We start from the raw sequence: 27,568 nt of genomic DNA on the forward strand, positions 1-27,568 counted from the left end.
CCAAATATTCAGCTTTGACTTGTCAGCGCTGCTCCTGTGAAACATATTAAGCAGCTGAGATAAAGCCTAGTCTACCAAGAAGCAGCGGCTAATTAAAAATGACTAGATTAATTAATGTGGTAGATTCGTTAGTGGCACACGCACACACACACACACACACACACACACACACACACACACAAACACACACAGCGCAGTGCTTCTTTCAATTAGCACATCAAATTAACACAATTGGCTGAAACACACATGCAGTTTGCCTTCCAGCCTACATACAGTCTCTTATACAACGCTCTTACAATTTCTAAAGAATGCTCACATTGAAATATAGAAAAGAACATTCACACACACATGGAACCGGATGTCTTTTGCAGCTATCATCGTCTTAAAGCTCCATCATGCATTATTTGGACACTTTTGACCAGCAACGGGGATGGAAATGTTTGACTGGTACATTATTCATGAAAAAAACACACATGAATACCAGGCACACACACTCACAAGCACACGGACAGACCTACAAACATGCAAGGATGTTGGCAGACACACACACACATACCCGCTGACACGCAGATGACAAGCAGATCCAGTCAGAGTGAAACAGGAATATGCATGCACACACATTTGGACTTGTCCCGCTTTGACGTAATACTTTTTCTAATCTATCAAAAACTACATGCTTAATCCCAGACATTGCCCTAAATTAAACTTCAATTTACAATTACTTTTATTATGAATGCACATGTTGATTATTCTTTCAATTAACTGATTAATCGTCTATGAATATTTGAAAACCATTACGAGACCAAGGAGATCTTCAAATTGCTTTTTTTCCCCACAAACAGTTCAAACCTGAATATATTCTATTTACAATGATATAAAACAGAGAAAAGCAGCAAACACCCAGGCTGGAACCTGCAGGTGTTTGACATTACTGCAAAGAGACCTAACTATTGATCGACTTACGCATAAATCAACTTATCGTTTCAACCCTAAACCTTAACCTAAACCCTAAAACCAAGGTTTAAACTAGCAAACAGCTCTTTGAAGAAGTATTGGCCAAAATGTTCTAACAATTAAGGTCTAAAACACAAACTGATCCTCACAATGATGGCAGTACAAGAGCACAAACACACGCACATACATAGATACGCACACACACACACACACACACACACACACACACACACACACACACACACACACACACACACAGAAACACACACCTACCTGATGGTGCAGTCACATGACCTCCAATCACTGGTATCTCTATCATCCCATTTTGTACTACGGTCACGAAATCAACCCCAAGAAGAGAACAGATGGGGCTGTGTGTGTGTGTGTGTGTGTGTGTATACATACTATGAAACCGCACACATCTGTGCATGAATGTGTGTGTATGTGTGTGTGTGTGTGTGTGTGTGTTAAGATGCTTGAAATGAAGATCAGTCCAGCGGCAGAATTGCTTACTGTCATTCATGCCCTTTTTGCACGCATGCACGGACATTCGCACACGCACACAACAACACACACACACAAACACACACACACCTGCCTTTATTAAAACGTCACATTCAGTGAATATACTGTGTGCTGTCATGCTGTCTGCTGTGAATGGGAACGGCTGCGTATTTACAGTGAATTGTAAATCCTGCCGAGCACTCAGCTGTCAGAGACTTATGAATTGCTAATATGTTGTATCTCGCGCTGCCGATCCGCCTCTATCTGGCCCCTCTCACTTCCATTGTGCGCTGAGCAAAGAAGTGAGGCTGGGAAATCAAAAAAGATAACTTTGTGGAAGCAAAAAAAAAAGGTAGAAATAAAAGGTGTGGGGATAGGTTGGATGAGAGATGATACAATAAACCTTCTGTTGCAGCTTTTCAAGTAAACTCGAGCTGATAAGACATTTTTCAACACAAGAATATCTGCAATACTTTCTTGATGAAACATTGGAAACCATGGTATTTGGTCTGGATGTGGTCCACAGTGTAAGCTGCCCTGTATTGAACCATTTCCCAGTGTTTCCTGCTCTCTTTAATCATTTATGTGAACACATTAAGCAGCACCAGACTGCACCATGAACACTCACATTTACAACAGGATACTCATCAAGGTGAGGCTGACACAGTTGGGAGTCTCTCTGAGCTTTTACATTACACATCCCTGGGTAACACTGTATATAATAAAAAAAATATATATATTTTAACGTGCACATTCAATTGATTTAATTATGAATTCTTGAGGCATTTGTGTTTTGCCATTGTACATGGTTAAGGAACACATGTACCCAATAGATTTTGGTGGTGACAGATCATTTATCTTATGTACTTAACACTGGTTTGACTCATTTTACGTTATGGTTTTAATAATCTTCCTATAAACAATGTTGTTGGGTATTCTTCATTATTCGGCTGTAAAAACAAAAGCTTTTTTATTGTCACAATATCTTAAAAACTCAATAAATGCATCTTCCTTAACGTCAACTTCAACACTGTTTTATTAGATTTACGAGTCTGTTCTTGGGGTGTCTCTCTCTCTAAGGACTTAAACCACATCCACTCGTAACGAGGGACAGACAGGCTGGAGGTTGGGACAGTTCTGTCAACCTTCTCCTCTTTTTCTGATCTCATTCTGTCCAAACATAATGTCCTCTCGTCTTTCTTCTATTGCCTTTGTCTTCTTTTGTCTACGTGCCCCTTCTTCCTCTTTGTCCCTGCCTTATTTGCTATACAGTTTTACCCTCTGATAAACATATTCAGCAACAATACCACTAATCTTTTCGTCTCTCAGCACTTTACAGCAGAATATGAATGCATTGCCTACAACACTAGAGACATAAATACCAACGCTGGTGCCAACAAAAAAAAAAATATGGAAAAATCCATATTTGTTAACTTTTTCCAGCTCGGTGTTTCATAAAAATAAGAGAATGCATCCTTGTATATTTTAGCATACATTTCCATATAAGGGACATTAATGCATTGATTTAAATAAACTGAAGCTAAGGATGTGGTTCAGATGCACAAACCACAATGAAGCAGAGCATCTTCTTCAGTCTGAGAGCAAATGTACACCATGGAAACATACACACACACACACACACACACACACACACACACACATATGCGTTTACACCTTTCACCGACACATCACATTCCACAGTCGCCACAAGTCACACCTCTGAGCGTAGTGACAAATGAGCAGCTCTAAAAAATGTGGACAGATCGCACAAACAAAAACTTGCGCACATACACACACTCAATCTCACACACACAGCTGGAAGCAAATACGCATGAACGTATTCCCATTCCCGTATGCAGAGGGAATCATCCACACGCACTATCACACATGGTGCAGAGAAAGCGCAAACCACAGCAGGTGGCAGATGCACTGAATTCCTCAATCTGTGTGCGTGTCTGTGTGTGTGCGTGTGTGTGTGTGTGTGTGTGTGTGTGTGTGTGTGTGTGTGTGTGTGTGTCTGTGAATCAGTGTATTGTAAGTCAAGGACAACACATTTTACTGGTGAATGAACAGGTACTCTGCGCTTCATCCTTGCAAGCAACCCACACAAGCACTTATACGTGCACTTCAGCTCACACAAACATACAAAGGGGTGTCACAAATGATAATTCACAGAAACATGTAAAGAAGCATCTTTAAGTTGAAGCTTTTCTTACATTCAAGACATACAGGAGGTGTGTATGAAGAGAATGATAGAAAAGATGAGATGAATGATAGAAAAGATGAGAGTACGAGATGAGAGGAGTGGAGAGGAAGACATGAAAAAAGAAGCACGAAAGGATGAAGGAAGTGAATAAGACGGAAAACACAAAGCTGATTATAAGAGAAGGTGAGCGCAGGACAGATCCCTGCTTCACAGACAACACATGGGAAAGGGGGAGAGAGGGGAAGACGGGATGAGAGGAGGAGGCAGGGGAGGAAAGGAGAGACGGAGGAGCCACAGAGAGAGAGAGGACCAGGGTTTTTTTCTCTACTTACAGAATCTCCAGATCGCGCAGCGCTCGGAAAGCTCCATCTTCGATGCAGCTGATGTGGTTGCTGTCCAGTTGCCTGCACCAAGCACACAAACACACACACGGACAAACACGCACACACACACACACAGAGATGGGAGAGAGAGATGGGAGACAGTCAGGCGTCAAGTCTGCAAGGTCCTCTCAGCTGGGGGAGGGACTAACAAAAGACGGGGTTTGCGTGAATGAGTGTGTGTGTGAGAGGTGGTATCCCAGTAAGTGGGCTTGAGGTAGCAGGTAGGAGACACCGGCGTTAACTCTCTCTCACACACACACACACACACAGAAATGCACACACACACTCTCTGGGGATGCCCAGTCCAGAGGATAAGTCTCTCACCTCGGCGCCGATATGGCCAGCGGTGAGGAGAGCAGGAGAGGAAAAAGGGAGAGTGGGAGAGAGGAGACCGGTGCGCTGAAGTGGCCTGCCTGGCGTCAGCCTATCACCTCCCTCCGCTGCCGCACGCCCAGTGCACACTGGCCACCGGGAGAGAGAGGGACGAGAGAGGCAGACCCAGTGGAGGGGAGAGCGAGCGAGCCCAAGCTTCTAAAGCCCACCCTGCTTGTCAGTTCTGTAAATATTAATTGCATTTTCTCCTCTGCCATACTCCTCCTCCCCCCTCCTCCCTATGTCCTCTTTTATTCTTTTTTTCCCCTCTCTCTGTAGTGAAAGAGGGAGTAATTTCATTACATTAGGCCAGCCAATCCATTAAGGGCCTTTTACCGGCTCTGTCACTGAAACAATTTCATTAAAAGGAAAGCCTCCGTAAATCAACCTACAGTCACGACTCTGCCTCTCGTTCCGGTTCTCCTTCCTTCCTCTCTCTCTCTTTTTTCGCTCTACCTCCCCTTACTCTTCTTCTCTCACCCTCTCCCTCCTCCCTGGGCGCCTCGTTCACCGGACTCCCAGATTGCACCCTGCGCCCCACTGTCATCCATCCTTTGCTTTTACTTTAATTTGCTCGGCTTTAGGTATTCAACCCACCTCCCCTCCACCATCCATCCCTCCATCCATGAACCCAACAACCCCGAAACATCCCACCCTCCCTCGTTCCTTCCCTTCCTCTCCTCCCTCTCCCATTCATCCATCCCCCTGTTTCTCCTCCCCCTCTCTTCTCTTTCTGCAGAGGAACAGATGGATCGCAGACATAAAGGGCAGACATTTAGAAGAATCTTTTTTTTTTTTTTTTTTTTTACTCAACCAAGAATGATGAGTGTTATGTAGCCTGTCACCCCCCCCCCACCCCCACCCCACCCACCCCACACACCTAAACATACATGAACTCAAACAGGTGGACGGAGATACAAACCAAGAAAAGATTCAAACTCAAACACATACTTTCAGAAACACAAAAAACGAGTAACAAATGTAATCATAAAGGTTGCACACACACACACACACACACACACACACACACACACACACACACACACACACACACACACACACACACACACACACACTAGAAGATAAAAGCATATCACTCCACCTTAATCTTCTTCTCCTTGTCCCCATCTCATCTCTCTTCCAATAGCTCCCTTCATCCCTAATCCCTTTTTTCTTTGACTTCTATCCTCCTTTTCTTTTTTCTCACCTCGTTTCCGAGCATCCATCTTCTCCATTTTTTTATGTTCTCTTCCTCTCTCCATTCATAATCCATTCTTTTTTCCCCCTCCCTCTAGTGCCCTCTTGTCTCCTCTCATCTCTAATTCCCCTTCACCTTTTCTCCTCTCACACTCCATCTATCCATTGCTAATCCATTTCCTCTCCCTGTTTTCTTTTATCAACCTTCTAAATGTCCTTTTTTTCCTTCTCCACATAGCCCCGCTGTCTGCTTGGCACACTGCAGCACCTGTTATATCAGTCATGTCGGCTTTTTAACCCAGAGGAAGGTGATTCCCCAAAGCAGGAGCTGGACCTCCTCTGCAGGGCGACAGAAATTACATCAGGGCTTCTGGAGCAACATATTTCTTGGTTTGTTTTTATATGTGCATGTTTATGTTGGGTGTGTGAGAAGAAGTCCTCTGAGTATCTGATAAATGTATTTACTATGGCTAACTTCAATATGAAGCTGCTTTTCAAAAAACAGCACGTTAAAGGAAGGCTATATGGCTGTGACTTCACAGAAGACAGATGCAAAGTAAACTGAATATTAAATCATTATCTTATCACAGATAAATAATTTGTCTCCTCCAATTAGCAGCAATTAGAAAAAAACTTTAAAATTATATTTACACACAAAACTTGGGAAAACTTGCTATACAAAATCAATACTGTAAGTCTTTGTTTGATCGGTATAACCTTTTTTTATATTTCATCCTGAGGTCATAGTTGTCGCGGTGCAGCACAGCCAGAACATTTTTCATGTATTTCTACCAGATATTGAACAGCTGCTGGTTAACGGTTGGCACTCAAGACACTAAATACCAAACAACTCTGCCCTCACAGGCCAGGTTTAGCCTGCAACATAATTATTTTGGGCCTCCAAAGACTTCCCGAGACTGATGAGATGTTTTGATCTGCTTTGATGCAATGCAATTATATTTCAGGAGGGATTTAGAGATAACTTGAGTAATTGAGTACAATTTGTAAATAATTGCTAGGGTTATTGAAATGGAAAGTTCTGTATAAAATAGTACACTGATGGTTGTGTGCTCTTGTTAAAAGCCATGTTTTGAAACTAAGATTTTTTTTCTTTTTTGCCTACTTGTTGGAAGAGAGCTGTGACTGTGAGCATCTGTTAAATGACTGGACTCTAAAACATAGTGAGGCAGGGGATCATAACAACATATGGCTATGCAGTGTTTGTGTTTTATGTAATTAAAAGGCATGATTTTTTTTTTTGTAAGGCAAACTGGCACACAGCCTGAGCAGCCATATGGAGATGCATGGCACTGGCAAGGTTGACTGCATTTATTAAAGCCTTTCTATTTTCAGTAGTAATGTTTGAGTTACACTGAATATGAAGTACATGGATGTGTTGGTTCTACTGAGAACAAAGCAGTCTGTCAGGGTTTGTCTCATTTGATTCATCTGTGTAATTTCATTCATCCGCATACAGCCTTGTATCTAGTAATCACATTCATATTGGACGATTCTGCTCCTTACAATGTCTAAGAATGTACTTTTAAAAAACCCCATTAAAGCGTTAACATCAAAAGTCTGGTCAGTCTCTGGAAACATTTTTTAAACAATGATTTGTCATTTGGTAATTGTCACAAAAAATGTATTTTAAAATCGTACTTTGACCTGAAGTATTCATTACTCAAACTGCAAAACATCTTTTTCAAATATATATATACTGAAAATATTGTTTTTGTGTTTCCTTTTACATTGAATAATTGCTTTTTTTCCAGGTAAGGCTTCTTTTTTTTTTTCATTGGTGACGTTGTTAAAAATGAGCCGCAATGTAAGTGCTGTTTAGTTTAGACAACCTAGATTAAGGGAGGTTTTGTCGTCCTTTAATCTATGTTGGTGGTTCTGTCCGCATCACAAACTGTCCTTAAGTGAGACACTCAACCCCATGTTGCTCCCCGGACGCTTTACAGCTGTCCACTGTCCTTACGCTAAGGATGAGTTAAATGGAGAGGTTGAATTCCATGTTTGTGATGATAAAAAGTCTACAGTTTTAATCTACCAACAATCCATATTTGTTTTCTTTAACCACAATTGTTAGTTTCTCCTAACCAAGAATCCCACCGGATTAAAACATGTAAATGGAAAACCTCCACGTCTATTGGCTATTCATTTGAGTCCATTGTCTCTACACATCTACAATGTCGCCATTGACACTCAGGACTTCTTGATGCGAGTCTGGGGGATTCCCACCACTCTGTAGAGCTGACAAGGACAAGGTTGTGAGATGTCTTCAATTCTTAACATTTACATAACTCTACAGAAAGGTGTTTTGATCATTTTGAGAACATATTATCCCAATGCTCCTCATGTCTGTAATTTTGCTCGAATTGAGAATAACTGGTGGATTCATATTGGCGACCATGTACTTCATCTTCTGTCCTCATCCACGGTAAACGGTTCCATCGTCTGTGATATGATTGGATTCCTCTGACAGCTTTGTTCACCAAGCACCATGATTAGCAGTGACATGATTGGTATCAATCTGGGATGAGGGTGTACTTTGTGTGTCTGTGCGAGTGTGTGCGCTCTTCATATCTGTACCATCGTGTTGCATTCATAGTCTGTGTGTGTTTGTATTTGCATGTGTTCACATCACAGATGTTGGTGCATGGGATTGAATGGGGGTCATATAATTAGTTAGTGTGTTTAATCATGTCTATCATCAGGCCGATTGGCAGACTGATTCAATGCTTCCCTCTGCTACCATCTGGAGCAGAGGGAAGCACACACACAAAAGCCCTGCCAGCCACTCCTGACTAAGTAATTAATGAAAGGAAGGAGGGAAGGGAGGAGGATACACTAGCTGGGTTCCCATTCAATCTACAGCAACAAATAATGCTTCATCAAATCTAAAAAAATCATGTAAACTGCACACTTTTTAACTGGAAATTACAAAAGTGGTTTCCCAATTGTTAATAAAGAAATTACATACAGTATAGTGATGGAGACATATTGGAAACAGACTTAACTAGAAAGGTGTCGCTATGTTGAGAGCCTTTTAGAGGCAATCAAAATTATCCAAATCTCGTATCTTGCACCTTTAAAAGTAACCAACGAAGTCAGATTGGAACAGGAAACGAAAAGCCGTCTCCAGTGTTATAGTCTGATGTTTTGTCACACCATCTATCTGACCTCTTGGACTTTGTCAATGTCACCTTACTTCCTTCTTTCCTCCTGTCATAAATACTATTGCCATTGGAGAGCTTCGCAGGAAGACAATCTCGAAGAACTTTTGGGAACCGAAAATGTCCTTAAATTATTCATAGCCGCTGCATCTTGCATAAATTTGGTCTCTGTCTTCTGTCAATCAGGTGAACATATTGCTTTGTCTCTTGTTGTAACTTCCAGTCAGAGTGCAGGTTTAGATAGAAACCTATCAAGAAAGATGATGATAATGCCATAACAACCCCTCCGATGTTTACACTGTTAACTCTGTCAGCACTGTTTGCATTTATAGTTTTCTCAGCATAAATGCAAACTCTGGGTCTCTTTCTATTTGGAAATAAAGTTATGATACTAATATGTTTTTATAAGTGAAACAGTTGATGCTGCTTTGCTGTGGTTTTGGCTCCAAGAACAAATGTTTGGAAAATCTGAAGTACTGCCGATGTAGGAATGATGCAATTTGTAGGGACGTCTAGAAAAGCTGATGATGCATGTACTGTAGTCTTTATGCAGCAAATGAGGATTTGCTAAATACAGGGTAGGCTTGGACTTGCAAATGGTTCCTCCGCTTTTAGTGATGTTCAAGGTTACAGGAAGCCATCTACATGTTTTATAATTATAAGGCCACAGCTGTTGACCATGTTCCAGATTGAGATACGTGCGGTCAAGGACACAGACTGGCTCTCCATTCGAGTCTTCTTTTGCGAATTAGACAAAGTTAACATAAATTTACATTTGCTCTAAGTGGATTTATGAATAGCATAACCCTATTAAATATTGTGAAAAGAGATTAAAGCATATGTCTAATGTTGAAGTTCAAGTTAAATAAAGGCACCCCTGGAAGATTTTGATGCTCTATGGGGGACAACAGTAATGTCTCTGTCTCTGGCTCATATTAGGGTAGATATGATTTTTTTGTGAAACTCAGTTTACTCAATTCATAAACATCATGATTGCATTTCTTTGGCACGGTTGTGAAAAAAGTTGGATGGAAAAGTCTGGAGCCTTGAAACCCCGTAATGTAATATTGCACTTAAATTATTAACATAATCAATAGCTGCAGCCCTAGCTGAAACTACCCATGAATATTTGGAGGTTGTGTTTTACTGTAAGTTGGTTTAAGTAAATTCTACATCAAAACAGAATTCCAAATGAAATTCCAAAGAAAATGAAAAATATAACTGTTAGAGGCATCTTGTCTTGCTGAATGAGTTACAATTCAGACAAAGCTATTGACATTTTCTCCCTCCTGTCTCGGTCGGTCACAACCTTAAATGGATCAGCCACATCCTGCCATTTAAGGTAGTGCATTGGGGGTTGCTGTAGGGCAACGAATGAAGGGAATCTGAGTGAAGAATTTCAGAAAGCAGGCTATCATGTCTCCGTTGTTCTTCCTCTCCACTCGTTTCATATTGGTGCAGGGCTTTGAATGCTTGATTGGGGAAGAAATGACTGTGAAGTGTGTGTGCATCATCCATCCTGGTGTCACCTTCATTTAAAGATGTTCTGCCCTCAAAAAGACGGCCGTTATTAACCTTTTTTCTATATTTTCAAACCCACTCGTGCTAGATATATGTCTGGCTCTCGCTGTCCATTGTTGGAATTGTGGTAAACATAAAAACAACTGAAGGCAAAGATCTGCAATGACAGAGACACACAACAGTGCAGGTGAGATACTCTTCTGTGTGTGGGCGTATGTGTGTGTGTGCACGCAGCCGACACAATGTTCTCACCTCTCTCGGAGGTGCTGTAGTCATAATTCAAACAAACGGCCATCCTGCACTGCATTGTGGGTAGGGAAGCGTGAAGTGTGGAGGCATTTTATGAGGGAGAAGAGAAAGGAGAGGATGACAGGAAGGAGAAAGGTAAAGAAGTAAAGCCATGGGGTTGGTTGTTTACACTGAAACCTATACTTTGAGGTTGTATTGTTGGAAGGAATTACACATTACATTCCCTGAATACATTCTTTCTAACCAACCTGAAGGTGCTATGAGTGTGTGTAGATGTTGAGCATGGGTGGACCCAGTGGGGAAAAATGAATTACATTTTATCGCAATAAAAAAGTGGGTAGAGTACGAAGGCAGGCAGATGGAAAACAAGGTACAATATGAGAACGCGATGGCTACAGAAGATAAAACGCGTGTCTGTGTGGGCACTGAGGTGTAATGTGAGGGCATATGAAACAGCTGTATCTTATCTGATGCGTCCTTGCTTCTCTGTAAGCCAAAGCCTCGCAACATGACTGACTCACATATGTTGTGATTTAAGTGTGACTACATCTGTACACATGCAGCATCCATGGTTGATCATATATGTCTCTCCTCACTGTAAGCAGACTGAATATTAAGTACCTTTTTATAGGTAGTCTCCTGAATCCCATCACATTAGGATGCATTAAATGTGTCTGCATGTTGGAGAAAAACTGTTTTTGAAGATGATTCTATTTTTGCTGTAACCAGTTTGGGTGGGGTTTAACCGCAGGCTTGTTGAGGTTTTTGTCACACAGTAAAGTACGCAAAAAAAACCCTGTAAATATGCTTTTATCTGACTGTATAAACTTGCTGTATGACAGTTTAGGACACTATTCACATAAGTCAGTAAATGTCTGAAAGTGCCATTTGAACCCAGCTCACGACATGTTAGTGTATGACACTATGCTGACGGTTCAGGGAAATTCAACATTAATACCTGTTAAGTTAAGTGCTTTGCTCACCACTTTTTGATCGTCCCTTCCATTTGTGAATATATTTAGCCTTTATTAATGTTTAAAATGTGTGAATTGATTGTTTGTCATAAATTTTATGTTTTTATGTTTGCAAACAGCTTTCCTCAAATTGCCTCAAATTGCACCCTGAGGGGATTGAATGATTTGTGACACCAAACATTTAAGGACGGATCTTTGCAACACGCGAAAGAGTTGAGTTGTTTCATTTCTTAATTCTATTCTAACGAGCTCACCGATGTCCTCAGGAGAATTATTGTTGAACATTTTGCTCATGGCTAATTAAACTGTGGGAGAAAGTATTTTGTAGACAGAACTTGTTCTAAATGTATCTTCATATTTTAGGAAACCATAAAAATGAACGTAGAAGGCCTACCTTACAACACAGTCTAGCTCAATTACGGCTTTACACCATTGGCATGTAGCTTGTTAGCTGGAGTGCTAGTGGTTGTTGGTCACGGATACAAAGGTCAAGCATGGCAAATTAACTGAGAGTTCTTTTAATGAATAGGTTTTTACAACACATCCATTTAAAGAAACAGTAGCTTGTGGGTCAAAAAGGCAGTAAAAGTTTAGATAATTTATATATTTATAAATCATTTCACTTCATCAGGCCGCCCACACCACGGACTGAAATGTATTCTTCTTTTAGTCTCATGGTGAAGATGGTGGGGCAAAGAGTCAGTTCATTTTTCTTTCTTGACACTGTTTAGGAGATACTTTTGTATTTATCTACACTCCACACAGATATTGGAATATGTAAAACATACTTTGAAAAAATGTCCGATTCTATTGCCTCTTTGTTTTTCAGAAGGAATCAGAACTTCCCATGCTGCATCTTGACTTTTTTATGAGCAGAGGGCGTTACAGTAGATTCCAAAGGAACCTCATTGTTGGACATTCACCAGTGTGGTTAACATGATGACTGTTCTGGCAAGGCAAGACACCACCAGACAAGACAAGATATGACGAGACAAGATTAGATCAAAGAAAATCGGATTAGATAAAATGAGATACGAGAAGATAAGCATCCAGAATATGACATACGATAGAAAGAAAACAACATAAAACACACAGCCTATACAGGAATTTTGGCACAGTGCTTCCTAACTATTCTAACTCTACATTTACCTTTATCATCTGTGGTTTGAGTGACAGGTTGAGTTTAGAGGGATGACAGGACCAGCAGTCAGCACAATGTGTAGGAGGAGCACACATGTACGCAAGCAAACACCTACACACACACACACACACACACAGATGTATGGCATATACCCGTCTCCTTAGGTTAGCAGAAGAATACAGTAATCGTATTTGCCAGGTTCTTGGCAGTTTCAGCAAAGCAGTCAATCTGATAGCAGGGTCGAAAGGGTCCGTGGGTATGGATGTGTCTGTGTGTGTGTGTGTGTGTGTGAGAGAAAGAAGTGCAATAAATGGATACTATACTAGCCACCAGGCAGCATGAAAAAGACCATACCCTCTGAGAAACAGAGGGAGTGAGACAGCAAGAGCGAGAGACGTAGATTCAGAGCAAGTGAGAGAGACAGAGGGAGGGGAAGGGAGATAAAGTGAGAGGGGGAGAGAGACATTGGAGAAAATCAATGCTGTGTCCACCAGGGACAGAATGTCATGAAGGTTTTTTTACTCTGTGGCATAATGGAGGGTTGGAGCCTTTTTACTGCAGGAGTCACCTTGTCTAATGGAGGGAGGGATGGGGGGGGAGAGGGTGAGGAAGAGGAAAAAGTGGGAGAGAGGGGGAGAGAATATGGGCGGAGGGGGCTATTTGGAGTGAGCTGGGAATGGAGGGATGATGAGAAAGTAGGGAGGAATGGATGGAGAGCAGAGAAAAAAGGAAATAAATATTGAAGAATAAAAAAGAAGGGTATTGAAAGATAGAAAAAAGACAAAGAGGCAGAAAAGACAGACATTGACGGACAATGATGGGATGGGTGAAAAAAGAGGAAAGGGAAAGTGATGCTATTTGAGGGGGAAGGAAAACATGGAGGGAAGAAGAAAGGATGAGGAGAAAGTGTTGGAAAGATGAGGAGAATGGGGAAGAGGAGAAGGAGGATGTAGAGGTGTGGTAAAACGTAAAAAAAAGGAGGAGGGGAAAAAAAGGAGGAGGGAGAAAAGAATGATCTTTAAATGCCAGAGTCACCCCTAAATTTGGCAGAAAAAAATTAAAATCATTCACTTTGTAGGTCGAAGCAATTTGGTTCAAAACATTTTAACGGTGGAAAGAGTCAACCATCAAATTTGAGTGACATGACTCCATAGCGCTGGCAGAAAGTGAAGAGCCGTATTAGAACAGAGTCTGGTGATAAAGAGGTATCCTGTAAAGGCAGGGAGTGGAATACAGCCAATGTGAAAAGTCTGGAAACTCATATTGAATTCCACCCGCCGTACATTGGAGCTGCTCAGTGGGACCACTGTAGTAGGCTGTGGTTATACTGGGCAGCTCTCAGGTGTAAATGTGTGTTAATGAATGAATGTGACGCAGGGAACTATCGATAAAGAGCCTGCCTGCTCTGCAAACCTACCCTGGATAAATGCAGGTTAAATACGTGCAAAGTGCTGCAACATTGCAACACTATGATGTGATTTGCTTTGCAGTTTTTTTCTGGCAGCCAAATTCAAATAGTTGTGAAATGCTTGAGTCTAAGGTCAAAGAGGTAAAGGCGGTTTGCAGCGTTTAGTTTGGATTGTGAGAGTGAGAGTGGATCAGATGATCAGAGGCCAAACTGAACTCAAAGGTTTGGAGCTCAGTGTGTGTGTGTGTTTGAGTGTGTGTTTGACACTCTCAAACACACACACACACACACACACACACACACACACACACACACACACACACACACACACACACAGGCATACACAAAGTACAGGGTACAGCGTTCAGGCACTTTCAGGTCCATTTAACTTAAGAGTAATACTCTCCTGTGGACTTTGGCGGCCATATTGAACTTACATCACACTTGGGAGGGGAAACTAAGCAGAGGGGCACATTATGCTGTCACCTAACTCTGAATTACTGATCTGTAGCAAGACGCATATTAATCAATTTACAGATTGCCCAATGAAAAAGGGTTAGAAACACATATATCTTTAAATTCAAGGACACATTAATTCACATTTTAAGGTGATTGTACGGGTGTACTGGTAATAGATTCAAGTGCTCAGCGTAATTATCTCTGCCAGGAGATTGTGTATTCGGTCGTCTGTGTGCGTGTGCATCTCTCTGTCCGTCTGTCTGTCCACGGCTAATCTTGAATACAGCTGAACCCATCGGCCTTATGTTTTCTGTGCTCATTGTTGCAGTAATACACACTTTTTGAAAACACATTTTACTGACCATCATTGTCCGCTGACTCCTCACTACTCTTAACTGTTAACCAGTGGGGTCCTAGAGTTTGTTTTGGGTTTGACTGACAAAGCTAACAGCTAACGGGGCTAATGCAGCTCAAAGAGATAACAGCTAACAAAACTAAGCACACAGCAGGACTGAATGTTTCTGTTTAGAGGAAGCATTAAACAGCCAACATGAAGTATTACTCAGTGAACCGCAGTTAAGCTGCACAGAATAAAATGTGTTGCGTGCGAGATGCAGGTGAAAAAACGTGTCTAATACGCTAGCGGTTAAGAAAGGGGTCAAATGTGGTTTGTGTTCATTCATTCAAACATTACATCAGTGGACAGCAAACACATCTGGCAGAGATCTGCACTTTTCTAGTTGTCTATGGAATGGCTTGCTAAGTGTTTTTCCTAGTTGGATGAAATGTTGTTAAGACAGTGCCAACCCAAACCTGGGCCCATTCTCTGTTGGTAATAAATCTATCTGAAGTTATTGCCTTTGTGATGAGAAAACACTAGTTTGATTTTTACATGTGATGACAATTAACTTAAAAATAACACGTGTGTAAAACAGACAACTTAACAAATCTCTTAGGAACTCAATCTCAGTAACAAACTCTACGACCAAAGACAGACGCCAGTTAGCAGCACTTGTTAGCTAAACAAAGCCAAATAGAACTTATGGGGTTGATTAAAATATCTCACCACAAGGGTCATTTAGCAGCTGTTCTCTTCATGACACTAGCAGAAAACAGTTTCACCACAACTTCTATTTTGTAGGTTTTCTGGAGTTTTCATTCATATTACATGATCTTCATTGGCATAAATGAATTAAATAAATGATGATTCATTTTCACCCAGCACTAGTCCAGGGGAACAATATGACAAATGCAGTTGGCATGCAATCAATTATGACCCATCTCTGCATCAGTGATTGCAATGATGATTTACTTATATTTTGTTGAACCTTTTATTTTATTCTATTTACCCATTGTGAATGCAGTCATCCCACACATGTTAAAAAAAGAGTGATTATTATTATTATTTGCTCACAGTGCAATGGAATCACTACCAAAGACAATCTGGATATGGAGAGCTCAATCATCTCCCTCTCTTATACTTTCTATTTTATTCAGCCAAAGCATATTGTTTATTTGTTTGTTTTCTGTCAGTCAACAGCTCTAGTGGGGAAATAAGGCTTGTGCAACATGTAGAAGGATGGGCTATTATCTTTCTGCATCTTGTAGTTATTATGCTCTGCTCTGTCATGCCAGACATGACAGAGCACACTAAAACACGACGGCACACTTTCATTTACACAGAGAAGATTTGTTAAGCAAATCTGTGGGGTTTTATAGTCCCATAGAGTTCTATCCTATACTATTCTATTCCATCTCCCCCTATATCGAACTCTCTCATGTTGACGACATTGTTTACCCCCAAGAGTCTGTCTAGTAGTTTCCTATGCAGCATCAGGCCAGATTGATCAGTCATTATTGATGCGAAGCATTGATCAGGCATCGTATTGATCACTCTATTGGTGATTAGGACGTCATGAATAAATGACAAGGGGTTATTGAGCTCTTGAAGTGAGGACAAAAACGGTCTGGACAGAAAGAGAGGTGAGGGAGATTAGAAGAAAGACGAGGAATATGAGGAAAAGGGGAAAATGGGGGGGAGGCAGAATGCTAAAAAGAGTCAGAAGGTGAAGGGGAGATAGAAACGACAGACACATCATTTGAAACTAATCCAAACCACGTTTGTGATTAAGAAATGAGATTTGATTCCATGTGGAGGAATGACACTGATTTCTTCCAATGCTCCGTGATTAAATCTGAAATATGCACACCATGGATAAAGATTGTCTTCATGTCCTACATAGCTTCAATGTTGGAAAAGTAATCTTACTCCTCACTGTCTGACAGTATAACACATACCTACAGGAGACTTTATGTGATGTTTGCACTGAGGGAAATATTTAAACCACAGACGTTGATGCTTTGATGGCTGCAACATTCCACTTAATGGAAAGATTCCTGGGCATCATGTTATACACATTTCCTTTCAAATTCAGCCCGTCATGTTTGGTATGTCTGAAAACGTTGGGATATCTACAAAGGGTCAAAATAAAACTACTGGATGAGCTTGTGTTAACTGAGCCACCAGCTGAGATTTAAGGGGGTGAAAAGGAAACATTAAAATCAATTGCAGCAGCAATTGGGATCTACTTTTATTTTGGGATAATAATGAAAAAAGATCACAGATAAAGGTGCAGGAAAATAAGATGGCTGAGGCTAAAGAGTAGATAGATGGAGGAGAAGAAAGAAGAAAAGCAAAGGAAGGACGTGATTGTGCTTACAGGTTCTTGACGTTTGTGATTCCTCGGAAAGCTTTCCTCGGAACCGCCTGAATCTGGTTCTCGCTGAGGTCTCTGGAGAGAGAGAGAGGGAGAGAGAGAGAGACAGAAGACATTAGTTGAGGTATTCCGAGCACTCAAAGATATATGGAGTCAAATGATAAACAAAACCACAAACATTTGATCTATACCACAAGTGATCCCCCCCCACACACACACACACACACACACACACACACACACACACACACACACACACACACACACACACAGATTGCAGTACAAAGGCAGTGGAGGTGGAGGAGATGGAGAGAAAGGGAGAAAGAGGATGATAGATGACATTTATGATCAGTGGAACAATTTGGTCCAAAGAGCTTCAAAGACAAAAGGAACTATGAGAAATATTGCTGGCACGAGTCCATCTACTGCCTTGAAGTGTGTGTGTGCGCATATGAGAGTGTGTGTGTGTGTGTGTGTCTGATTAATGGAGAGGCAGTGGCGGGGAGAGAGAACGAGGAAAGAAGAAGAGAGAATCAGAATAAAAGACCAGTGTTTGTGTGTGTGTGTCTGTTGAATGTGTGTGGTTTGCATACTTTTTATTGTAAAAAAACATTAAGCCGTATATAAATATTTAAATATACATATATATATATATATTATATATATATATACTCTCTCTCTACCTCAAGTTTTTCCTCCTTCTCTTTATCACACACAATGAAAATGGCAGCACATACAACAGCCCCGCTGACTTTGTTTCTCTCCTTTTTTTCCCCTCCATAATGAATACCGATATGAGCCAAATGATTTTTGACATGACACAACAGCCTGGCTTTAACTCTGTTAGTGTTGTTTGTCGGGGAGAAGGCCTGGCAGGCAAACCGCGTTCAGAAAACACAATGTAATTAGAGAGGTATGAAATATCAGCCGAGCTAATCACCCTGTACCGCTGCCAGTCAGGCCGGAGTTCAAAAACACACGCTCACACACTGAACACACATGTGCTCACGAAGCACACAAACACATGACCATGCATGTTAGACAGTCAACAAACACACACTCGGATCATCACAACTGACCACGGGCTAATCTTTTTCCGTTTGACCTTGACACACACACACACACACACACACACACACACACACACACACACATAGACGCACACAGCATGATAATCATCTAACCTCGCTGTGGAGAAAGGTAATTATGTACGAACCATATTCATAACATTTTCCTGTCACGCAGTTAAGAAACAAAGCATCTTATTGGTAAATTTTCACCGACACACAATCACATACGCCCACACACACACACACACACACACACACACACACACACACACACACACACACACACACACACACACACGTACACATTATCTTGTAATAAACATGCTCACACATGCGTCCACACATACATAAACCCTCACACGCATACTGTATATGCTTATGGCGCCTAATTTACAGTCACGTACACAGGAGGAAAATTGGTTGTGCGTTATTCCAGAGCCAATCAACTTTTATTAGGGCTGTGAATGTTAATTGGCAATCCGTGCTCAGAAAACAGAAAACTCATTTCCTCAAACTAACAAGGTTTCATCGTTTTGGACGTTTCCCTGTTTTCTTGCTCATTGCTTTTGTTTGACAAGAGATGAGCGGGCCCCGATTTTTTTTTTTCTTTTCCTCCCCAGGCCTTGATGGGAAAAGTATGTGCCTGGCATTGTATACTCTTTAGGAAAAGAAAATATGCGCTTTTATGTGCAATTTTGCTCAGCAATTGCGGTAACGAAGGAGCACAAAAAAAGGCAAAACGTTTGACAGACTGGAATGGTGTTATGATATTTTAATGTGCAGCACAGCCGGAAAATATTCCTTGTGTTTACACTTTTTGTTTTGAAGGTTTTGATGCTTTTTGGGTACGGATTTTCTTTTTCTTTCTTTCTTTCTTTCTTTCTTTCTTTCTTTCTTTCTTTCTTTCTTTCTTTCTTTCTTTCTTTCCTGTTTTTGTTGCTCTCATGATGACGTTGACAGAGCAAATGGGAAACAGATAGAAAGCAGATCTGTTATCACTCTCCATTAACCATCTTTTTTCTCCATCTATCTACCTTACTATCTAACTATATCCATAAATGTATCTCTTTGTATCTCAATGATTTGCATCTCTTATACCGCCCCGCCCTCTGTAGACTGCTGACAAACAGAGTGAAGAATGATTACAAAAAAAACAAGAAGGAAAGAAGGAGAAGGAGAACATGATAAAGAAAAAAAAACATTAAAAAGTCATATTTCAGAGGAGTTGCATGGCTAATAAATCTTTTATTGTTTTGTTTACCCACCATGATATTTATTTGTTATTGCCTCTAACAGAAGGAAAGCCATCCAAGTCAAATAAAACCCCATTATGAGACTGTGTGTGTCTCTCTGTCTGCCTTTATGACTCCAGCTGAGTGACTGACACCAGCTCCAGGAGTCCACCGTTTAGGCTGCCGTAATAAAACTCATATGTCACAAGGCTTGAATTGAGTTTTTATCATACAAGTTGGTTACTGGTTGTCCAATTGTGCAATTGGGTTTTAGGGTTATGGAAAGGCTTTGGGTGACATTTTGAGAGTCGTAAACAAAAGATGGACATTTTTATTGGAAGCTAGAAAAAAAAAAAAAAAAACACATTTGATTTGAGTGAGTATGCAAGGTTAGAAAATGGATGTGTGCTATCCATATCATGTGTTTATTGTTGAATAAAGTATGTATCAGTCTGTTTGTAGTGAATGTTTAAAGCTGCAGTGGGCAAGAATTACAAATAGAAAGATCTTATCAGCTTAAACAGAGCTTCAGCCCAAAACATGCTTAACTTAGTATCCATTGCTGTCTGTTTTCACCACTTCCATCACCAGACACTTGGACTAAGAAATTTCAACATCATGAAGCCACTTCCGATAAATCCTGAACAGCAAAGGCATTAAAGCGTCTGAGAGCAAAGTTTCAAATGTTAAGTATGCCCCTTTAAAATGAAATATTCAGTACTAAATATGCAACAATCAAAGTAAAAGATTGTTTGTTTTTTTATTTACTTAAGTTTAATACTCAAAAACTGATTTGACAGACAGTGACCTGTCATCATCACATTGACAGGTCACTGTCAATGTTTCCTGTCTAATCAAAATTTGGCCTAATCAAAATTTGGCAGGAATTTATGTTCAATTTAGACACTGTGGCCATGTGTGCACTGATTGAGAAACTAAGGTTTCAGTGCCTTTAAGATTCAAGCAGATGTCTGTAGCTGCCATTTGGTACAGTTTCGATCGACCCCTTTGTACTGGCAGATATTGAACATAGTTCTATATTGTATCGTAATGTATTGTTTGTGTTCAACATCCAGGAGCTACGCTACGTTGTCATGTAGTCGTCCTCTCATCTCTCTGTGAGTCATACCTGCCGACCTTTAAGTAGAGCAAAGCCTATCACCAGCAGGAGATTGGCCTGTGGTCCTTGAAAAGGACACTCACTGATAGACTGACCACACAAACACACACACAAGCACACACAGGTACACACACACAGGCACACACAGGGCTCATTTGGATAGCTGGATGGTTTGTACAACAGTCTAGCAATCTACTCCCATATTACAATTATTGGATTTAGCTTTTTTTTGGTCCTCCTCTATTGCCACAGCGTTTGAGGGAGCGGTCAATTAATCTCTTACAAAATTCTATTAAAGAGACGGATGGCTGTTTGAATTATACATCAGTTCTATTAGGATGACAAATTCCGTAAATTATAGTGATACTGATTATGAAAACAACTGCATATGTTTTGAGGCATCGGGGGATCTGGAGGAACTGGATGGAGACTAACAACGGCAAAGTGCATTAAAGTTCAAGTAAGCTAAGTTTAGTGTTCGTGGGTAAAAAAAGAAGAATAGGAACAACAAAACAGCAGCAGAAGAAGAAAACGCAGTCTTTCATTACCCGTTCCATGTTCACCATGGCTTCCTAAGTACTGTATAATTGATTGAATTTTGACCAAATGTCTTCCAGACCTTCCCCTTTCACCACACGGACCCCCCACCCTCGGTGAATGTTTTCCCCAACCAAGGCCTCTCCTCTCTGGGCACGCTGATTCTCTGCGGCCCCTAGAAGTCTGGAGGGATTGAGGATGACAGCAAGATCCTTTTTCGGGGTCGGCGTGGTGACGGTGGTGGTCGTGTTGGGTGTGTTTGTGTATGTGTGTATGTGTGTGTGTGTGTGTGTGTGTGTGTGTGTGTGTGTGTGTGTGTGTGTGTGTGTGTGTGTGTGTGTGTGTGTGTGTGTGTGTGTGTGTGTGTGTGCTCCCGGCGATCACCCCTCCATATTAAGTTCCATTATTCATGGCAGGAGAATAATAACACTCGCCAGGTCACCATTTGCCACTTCGGATATTACTGTTAACCCTTTAACACACACACACACACACACACACACACACACACACACACACACACACACACACACACACACACACACACACACACACACACACACACACACACACACACACACACATACTGCTGAATAGTGCCTCTTCAGATACCGGTGTTTTTTTATTCACACACACACACAAACAATTTAAATAAATTGCACCCACATACGCCTCAGTAAACGTGCACACACATCTCATTTTTGACTCTCTTTCAATCGTACACACAGACCAAATGAACTTTTCTTCCAGGCGATCTCCCCCCACACTTTTTGTGTGTAACAGTAGACACCAGATATTAGACAGATCCTCCCGTAGGCTCGTCCACATATGAGCGAGGGCCACTCTGAACCATAAACCTAAGAAACGGGGGGGGGGACAGGCCAGTTTGCTTTCATATGACTCTGTGTCAGATGGCATCACAGGAGGTCTCAGTCAGACAGAGATGACAAGGAGGGCGGTGAAAAGGTGTGTGTCCGTGAGTCGGGTAGAATTTGTGTGAGTCTCTGCGTGACAGAAACAGCAGGCAATGCGAGAGTGGACGGGCGGCAATGCATGCATCTTTGTGTGTGTGTGTGTGTGTTTCTGTGTGTGTCTTTTATTAAAAGAAGAGAGACCGTAGTGGAAGAAAGAGAAGAGAGATGACCCTTGGCTGGGCTCCAGGGGAGAGATGAAAAAGAGAGAGGAGAGGAGCAGGAGGAAAAATTGGAGGGAGAGGAGGAAAAGGGATAGAGAAGGAAGACGGAGGTGGCACCACTTCTTTTTTGAAACTTGAGAGACCTTCAATGGTTTCATAATGGTCTCTCACTTCCCTTCTCCTTGTCTCATTCCTTCTTCTTCTTCTTCTTCTCATTTTCTTATTCCACCCGTCCCGCTATCTCTCTCTCTCTCTCTCTCTCTCTGTCCATCTCTTTTTTCTCTCCCTTGGGGGCTGTAACTGCATTTAATATTGTTCCATAAAGAGAGTAATAAATATCGACTGCTGGCTAGCTCATATTCCCCTTGTTTTTTAAGGCACTCTACTGTAGGGTACGACCAAAGTCATGCAGCAGATATTACACTGCAGCTTACATCCTGCACTGTGATAGTCATTTAAATATCCTCTGGTATCTGTATCCTTTGAAATTATTAAAGTGTCCTTAATTCCATTTTAACTATCTGTAAGTACTGCCTTTAAGTCAAACTACAGATACATGGAGAGATAGCACATTGTTTGCATTTACGTATTCTTGTAGCTGTAAAAGCAGAATAACTTTTAAATGGTGAAGATTGCTATTCAAACTTTTCCCTAATTTTTGTCACATTGAGGAAAAAAAACCTACCATTTAATTAACACATGGATTACTAGCTTGTAGTAGTTACTACCACACAGTGAGTATATATATATATATATATATATATATATATATATATATATATATATATATATATATATATTATATGTATTACAGCAAAGCGGGAGGTCTGCTGTTGCAATGGAAATAACTCAGATTAAGCCTTTGTATACTCTTACTATTATTTCATCTGACTTTTTTTCTAACCTTCATTTATTCTTGGACAACTCAGTGGCTATACATGCTGTATTTTGGCAATGCCAGAGACATATAGCTCCATGCATTCAAAACTGGAACCTTCCCATTACAACCACAACCTTCCAGTCTTGGCTGCAGAGTTACTTTACTTGAGTGATTCTAAATTGTGCCAACAAACTGGGGGGGGGATATAATATCCAACATGCTGGTAGTGCATTGCAGACAGTAGGACTGCAGTGTGGGTCAGACATTTTTTTAGTTTTACAGCTTAAAACTATTTCTCATTGCCAATTTCTTTTATTGATTTGGGCACAAAACGTCTGAATCTCCATGGACTAAAGGGCATTCTGTCTCCTGATTTTTTAGCCTTTTGTTCTTGCTTGAAATTAGATTATAGTGTTTCGCACGTGTTTTTTTTCCGAACTGCACGTGTTCCCTGAAAGCTTGCTCTTTACATTACAGAATAAATGTATTTTTGTGTGGAAAACGTTGCTACAAAAAAGTACTTCCCATCAGACACATAATGCCTTGAAGTTTGTCCTCTGTATCCTGATGAACTAGTGTAATGGAGGTCACTCAGAATGGTCTTCCTTCCATATTTCTCCCCCTTTTCTTTTTGCCTTTCTCTCTCCTGCCTTTGTAATTCTTCATCAGTCTTTTGACTCGGTGCCCTTGCTTCGTCTTGTAACCCACGTCTCATCCATCCTCCTCCTCCTATTCACCCCCCCCCGCTCCCGCTCCCGCTCCCCGCTCCACTCCACTCCCTGTGATTTAATTAAGTGGTCGCTTTATGAATAAAAATATTGCCCCCCTCTATTGATCATGGTGGACCGGAGGATGACAGCTCGGGCTGGCTGGGACGGAACGGGACAGGACAGCCACTCTCCTAACTCCCTCCATTACACTGATCCAACTAAGTGTGTGTGTGTGTGTGTGTGTGTGTGTGTGTGAAGTTTTTACAGTGTGTGTGCGTGGACAGGTGTGCATACGTGAGCGACATTGTGTAAGATTGAGCTGGGCGTGTGTGTGTGTGTGTGTGTGTGTGTGTGTGTGTGATGGTGGAGTGCTCTGTGTGTCCATGTGTGTGTTTGCGAGTGAAACAGCCATCTGGGAGCTGTAGCATCTAAATCAAACTAAGCGTCCTCAAAAGCTCTCATGGGCCCTTCGCAAATCCTTTCGTTACAGACACACACCCACACACACCTGCATAGACACACGTACAGACACACACATGCACACATTCCTCAAACGCCTCCTTTGATACACACACTGCATCAGCATTATAAATGGACATTGTCTGCACTTTTCGTTTTCTCTCCCCCACTCGTCTTCCCTCTCCCCCCCCCCCCCTCGCTCTCCCCCTCCTCTACCCATCGCTCTCCGTGAGGCTGTAAGTATCTATTATGTTTTGTCGATACTGTAATTAAATTGGACAGCTTAATGCAATTCTCTGTGATCCATAGGCCTTTATGGATATAAAAGCTTTTCTGGCCCCACGCCCGAAAGACGTCCAACAAATTTAGATGAGTTACTATTGGGGAAAAAAAAAAAAAAAAAAAAAAAAAATGTTGGAGAGGTTAAGGCAGCGGAGCACACACATGCTCATTTGTAATTGGCTAATTCACTTTAATGTCCCTGACGCCATTTTGTTTTAATATATTTTCTTATTTGAATTGTCATCCGCGGGACTAAGCGATATTACTACTCTGCCTATCTTTTCTCTTTTTTTCCTCTTCTTGTTAGTCCTTCCTTTTCTTCTAGTGCTTTAGCTAAGCGATATTGCAGGCTCTTAGGACATTTATAGAGCTAATAAAACTTCAGCAGGGAAGCATCAAGAGACGGCATTAGAATAGACACAGAGAGCATGGAGATGGATGGAGGGAGGAGAGGGTGGATTAACAGGAAGGCGAGAAAAGATAGAAACCTTCTACGGTCTGATAGATGGAGGGATGGGTGGATGGATCGATTGGAGATGGACAGATCAAAGATATTGATTTATCTATGTATTCATCTTTGTCTCTCTAATGGAGTACGTTTAGTTTCTCATATGTTCATCTAAGGGAGAGGACACTGCCAAACTGTTATGTTAATACTTAGCAATCTTGATCAAACCACAACTGATCCAAATAAATTCCACCAAGTTCTATAAAGCTGAACCAAAATGTGAGCACAATTTGGCCCTGCTCAAACAGAGAGCATTTAAGCAGCGTTGGCGGCATTATGTGATTGTTTTCAATGAGAATGAAGTGTTTTGCATGCTGTTTAAGCGTTGCTGAGCGTACATTTCATACATTTAGACTGTCCTATTTCGAAATAACTTCTACTACTATGAAGAGTGTAGTTTATGTTTAGCTGACCTGAGCACACGTGTGGGGGTTGCTTATTAACACAAATAAAACAAAAAGACACAGCAAACTGCAAACCACCAGGCGTTTTGGACGCTTTATAAATAATGAGATGCATGTATGTTATAGCAACATACAGTATAAATCCAACAAGTGAGAGTCAAATAAATGAATTTGAAGGAACAAAAATAATATGTATCTAAATTAAAGAAAATAATATTGTATTCACTTCTGAAATACAACAGCTGTTAGAGTAGATATCACATTGTACTGGTGCTGCTTGTCTTGGCTTATCTACTGTATTGAAAAAAGCCAAAGGACGGGAGGAATGTTCTGAGTCGCAGAGGACTTCAATTAAATTATTACAATCACAAAGAGTTGTTTTTACCAAAAGAGCAGGGATATCTCATCTATGTCAGCCTCATATGAACCAGAGAATAACGTGATTTCTTCATCTCTAAAAACCTGATCAGAATAATAAATTATATGGGACAGAAAACAACAGATAGTTGTACTCCATTGATAAATGCAGTAATTAGTTGAACTTATTACTGTTAGTGAGTATTGACCCTAGGGGATTTATCGTCATGCGTTTGTCAAAACTGATATTTATTTGTTGCCTCTTGATGTGCAACAAGCTGTTAAACCTGCAAAAATGAATATCTATGATTATTTTAATTGGAGGTCTGTTTGGGTCAAACCAAAGGTATTACCCTGATCGGTTGTGCTTAGAAATCATGATCAATTACTCCAAAGTAAATTGACTGCAACGTTGATCATAATCATTAAATGTCTGGTGTTGTTTTTGTTTTTTTATAAAGCCTCACTATCACAGGCTCAATAAACAATAAATACAAATTAAATAAATACATACACGGACATTCGATTGAGCTTTGCACGCAAAAATTGACACCTAAGTCAACTCAATGAAATACATCTGCCTCAAATAGATTAACTGGTAATGGATTCTCACATGTGAAAGGAATGATCCTAAGTGAGAAATGGATTTGAAGCAGTGCGGTTGATGGAGGATTTAAACTGGGGATTCTCATTCTGAGAATGGCCAAAGCTGCTTGACTAAATGGATTTGTTCTTTGGGAAATAGTTTAACCAACATGAGGCTATTTGAAAACCCCTGTCTAAACCTCTGATTCAATATGTCAATCCTTGCTTATCTGTAAGCTCTATGAATTGTTGAAATTAATAAAATAAACATATTGGATAAAGAGGTTGAATTGAAAGAGCAAATTAACAATTTCGGTAAATACCGAATAAATATATGATTAAATCTATTAAATCTAGCAAGCCTTTACAGTAAATGGTGAAGCGGATGAATACATTGATGATGTAGCAACAGAACACGGATGCTCGCCATTAGAATGAGGATGAACCCAACAACCCGTTTGACTCTTTACTGAATGGCTGAATCAGTCGTCATGGAACAACAGATGGACGTGTTTTGAAGGAGATGGGTTGTTAGAGAGAATAAAGGCAGAAAGGAGGAAAAAGAGGAAAGACAAGCGCAGACAGGAGGCGAGGTGGAGTAATGAGGAGGGGGTATGAAGCTGGTGACGGGTGAAGAAAGCTATAGGGATGAGGGGCATTGTAAGGAAGGATGGAAGGTAACAATGAAGGGAGTAGACAATGTGAGAAGGAAGGACAGGGAGCCAATGGGTGAGAAACATAAAGAGAAAGGTAAGATTGCGTAAAATAGAGGGATGAAGGGAGGGGAGGGGGGGTGTGATGGAGGTATGGAGAGAGGGAATGAAGGAGGAAGTGTGAATAAAGATGCTGACTGTGGCGTTTTGCCTTTATACGTATCTGGGGAGCACCTCAGCACCCATAAATAATACACCGCAAATTAGCAGATTGGACAGAAGAAGGGGACTGCTGGAGGTGTGTGTGCATGTGTGTGTGTGTGTGTGTGTGTGTGTGTGTGTGTGTGTGTGTGTGTGTGTGTGTGTGTGTGT

The 27,568-nt window shown here is 40.9% G+C and overlaps 1 protein-coding gene across 1 annotated transcript in view; it reads right to left on the reverse strand.

The window, feature by feature from the left end:
* The window catches only part of slit3 (slit homolog 3 (Drosophila)), a 238,724-nt gene that overhangs the window by 88,877 nt on the left and 122,279 nt on the right, over nt 1-27,568 (reverse strand). The window contains exons 5-6 of the mRNA XM_054597169.1: nt 17,268-17,339; nt 3,997-4,068 (exon numbers count right to left, since the gene is read on the reverse strand). Of these exons, the coding sequence (XP_054453144.1) occupies nt 3,997-4,068; nt 17,268-17,339 (144 nt within the window). The remainder of the gene's footprint in view (nt 1-3,996; nt 4,069-17,267; nt 17,340-27,568) is intronic.

Source organism: Anoplopoma fimbria, chromosome 4 (genome assembly GCF_027596085.1).
Source record: "Anoplopoma fimbria isolate UVic2021 breed Golden Eagle Sablefish chromosome 4, Afim_UVic_2022, whole genome shotgun sequence".
Taxonomy (NCBI): domain Eukaryota; kingdom Metazoa; phylum Chordata; class Actinopteri; order Perciformes; family Anoplopomatidae; genus Anoplopoma; species Anoplopoma fimbria.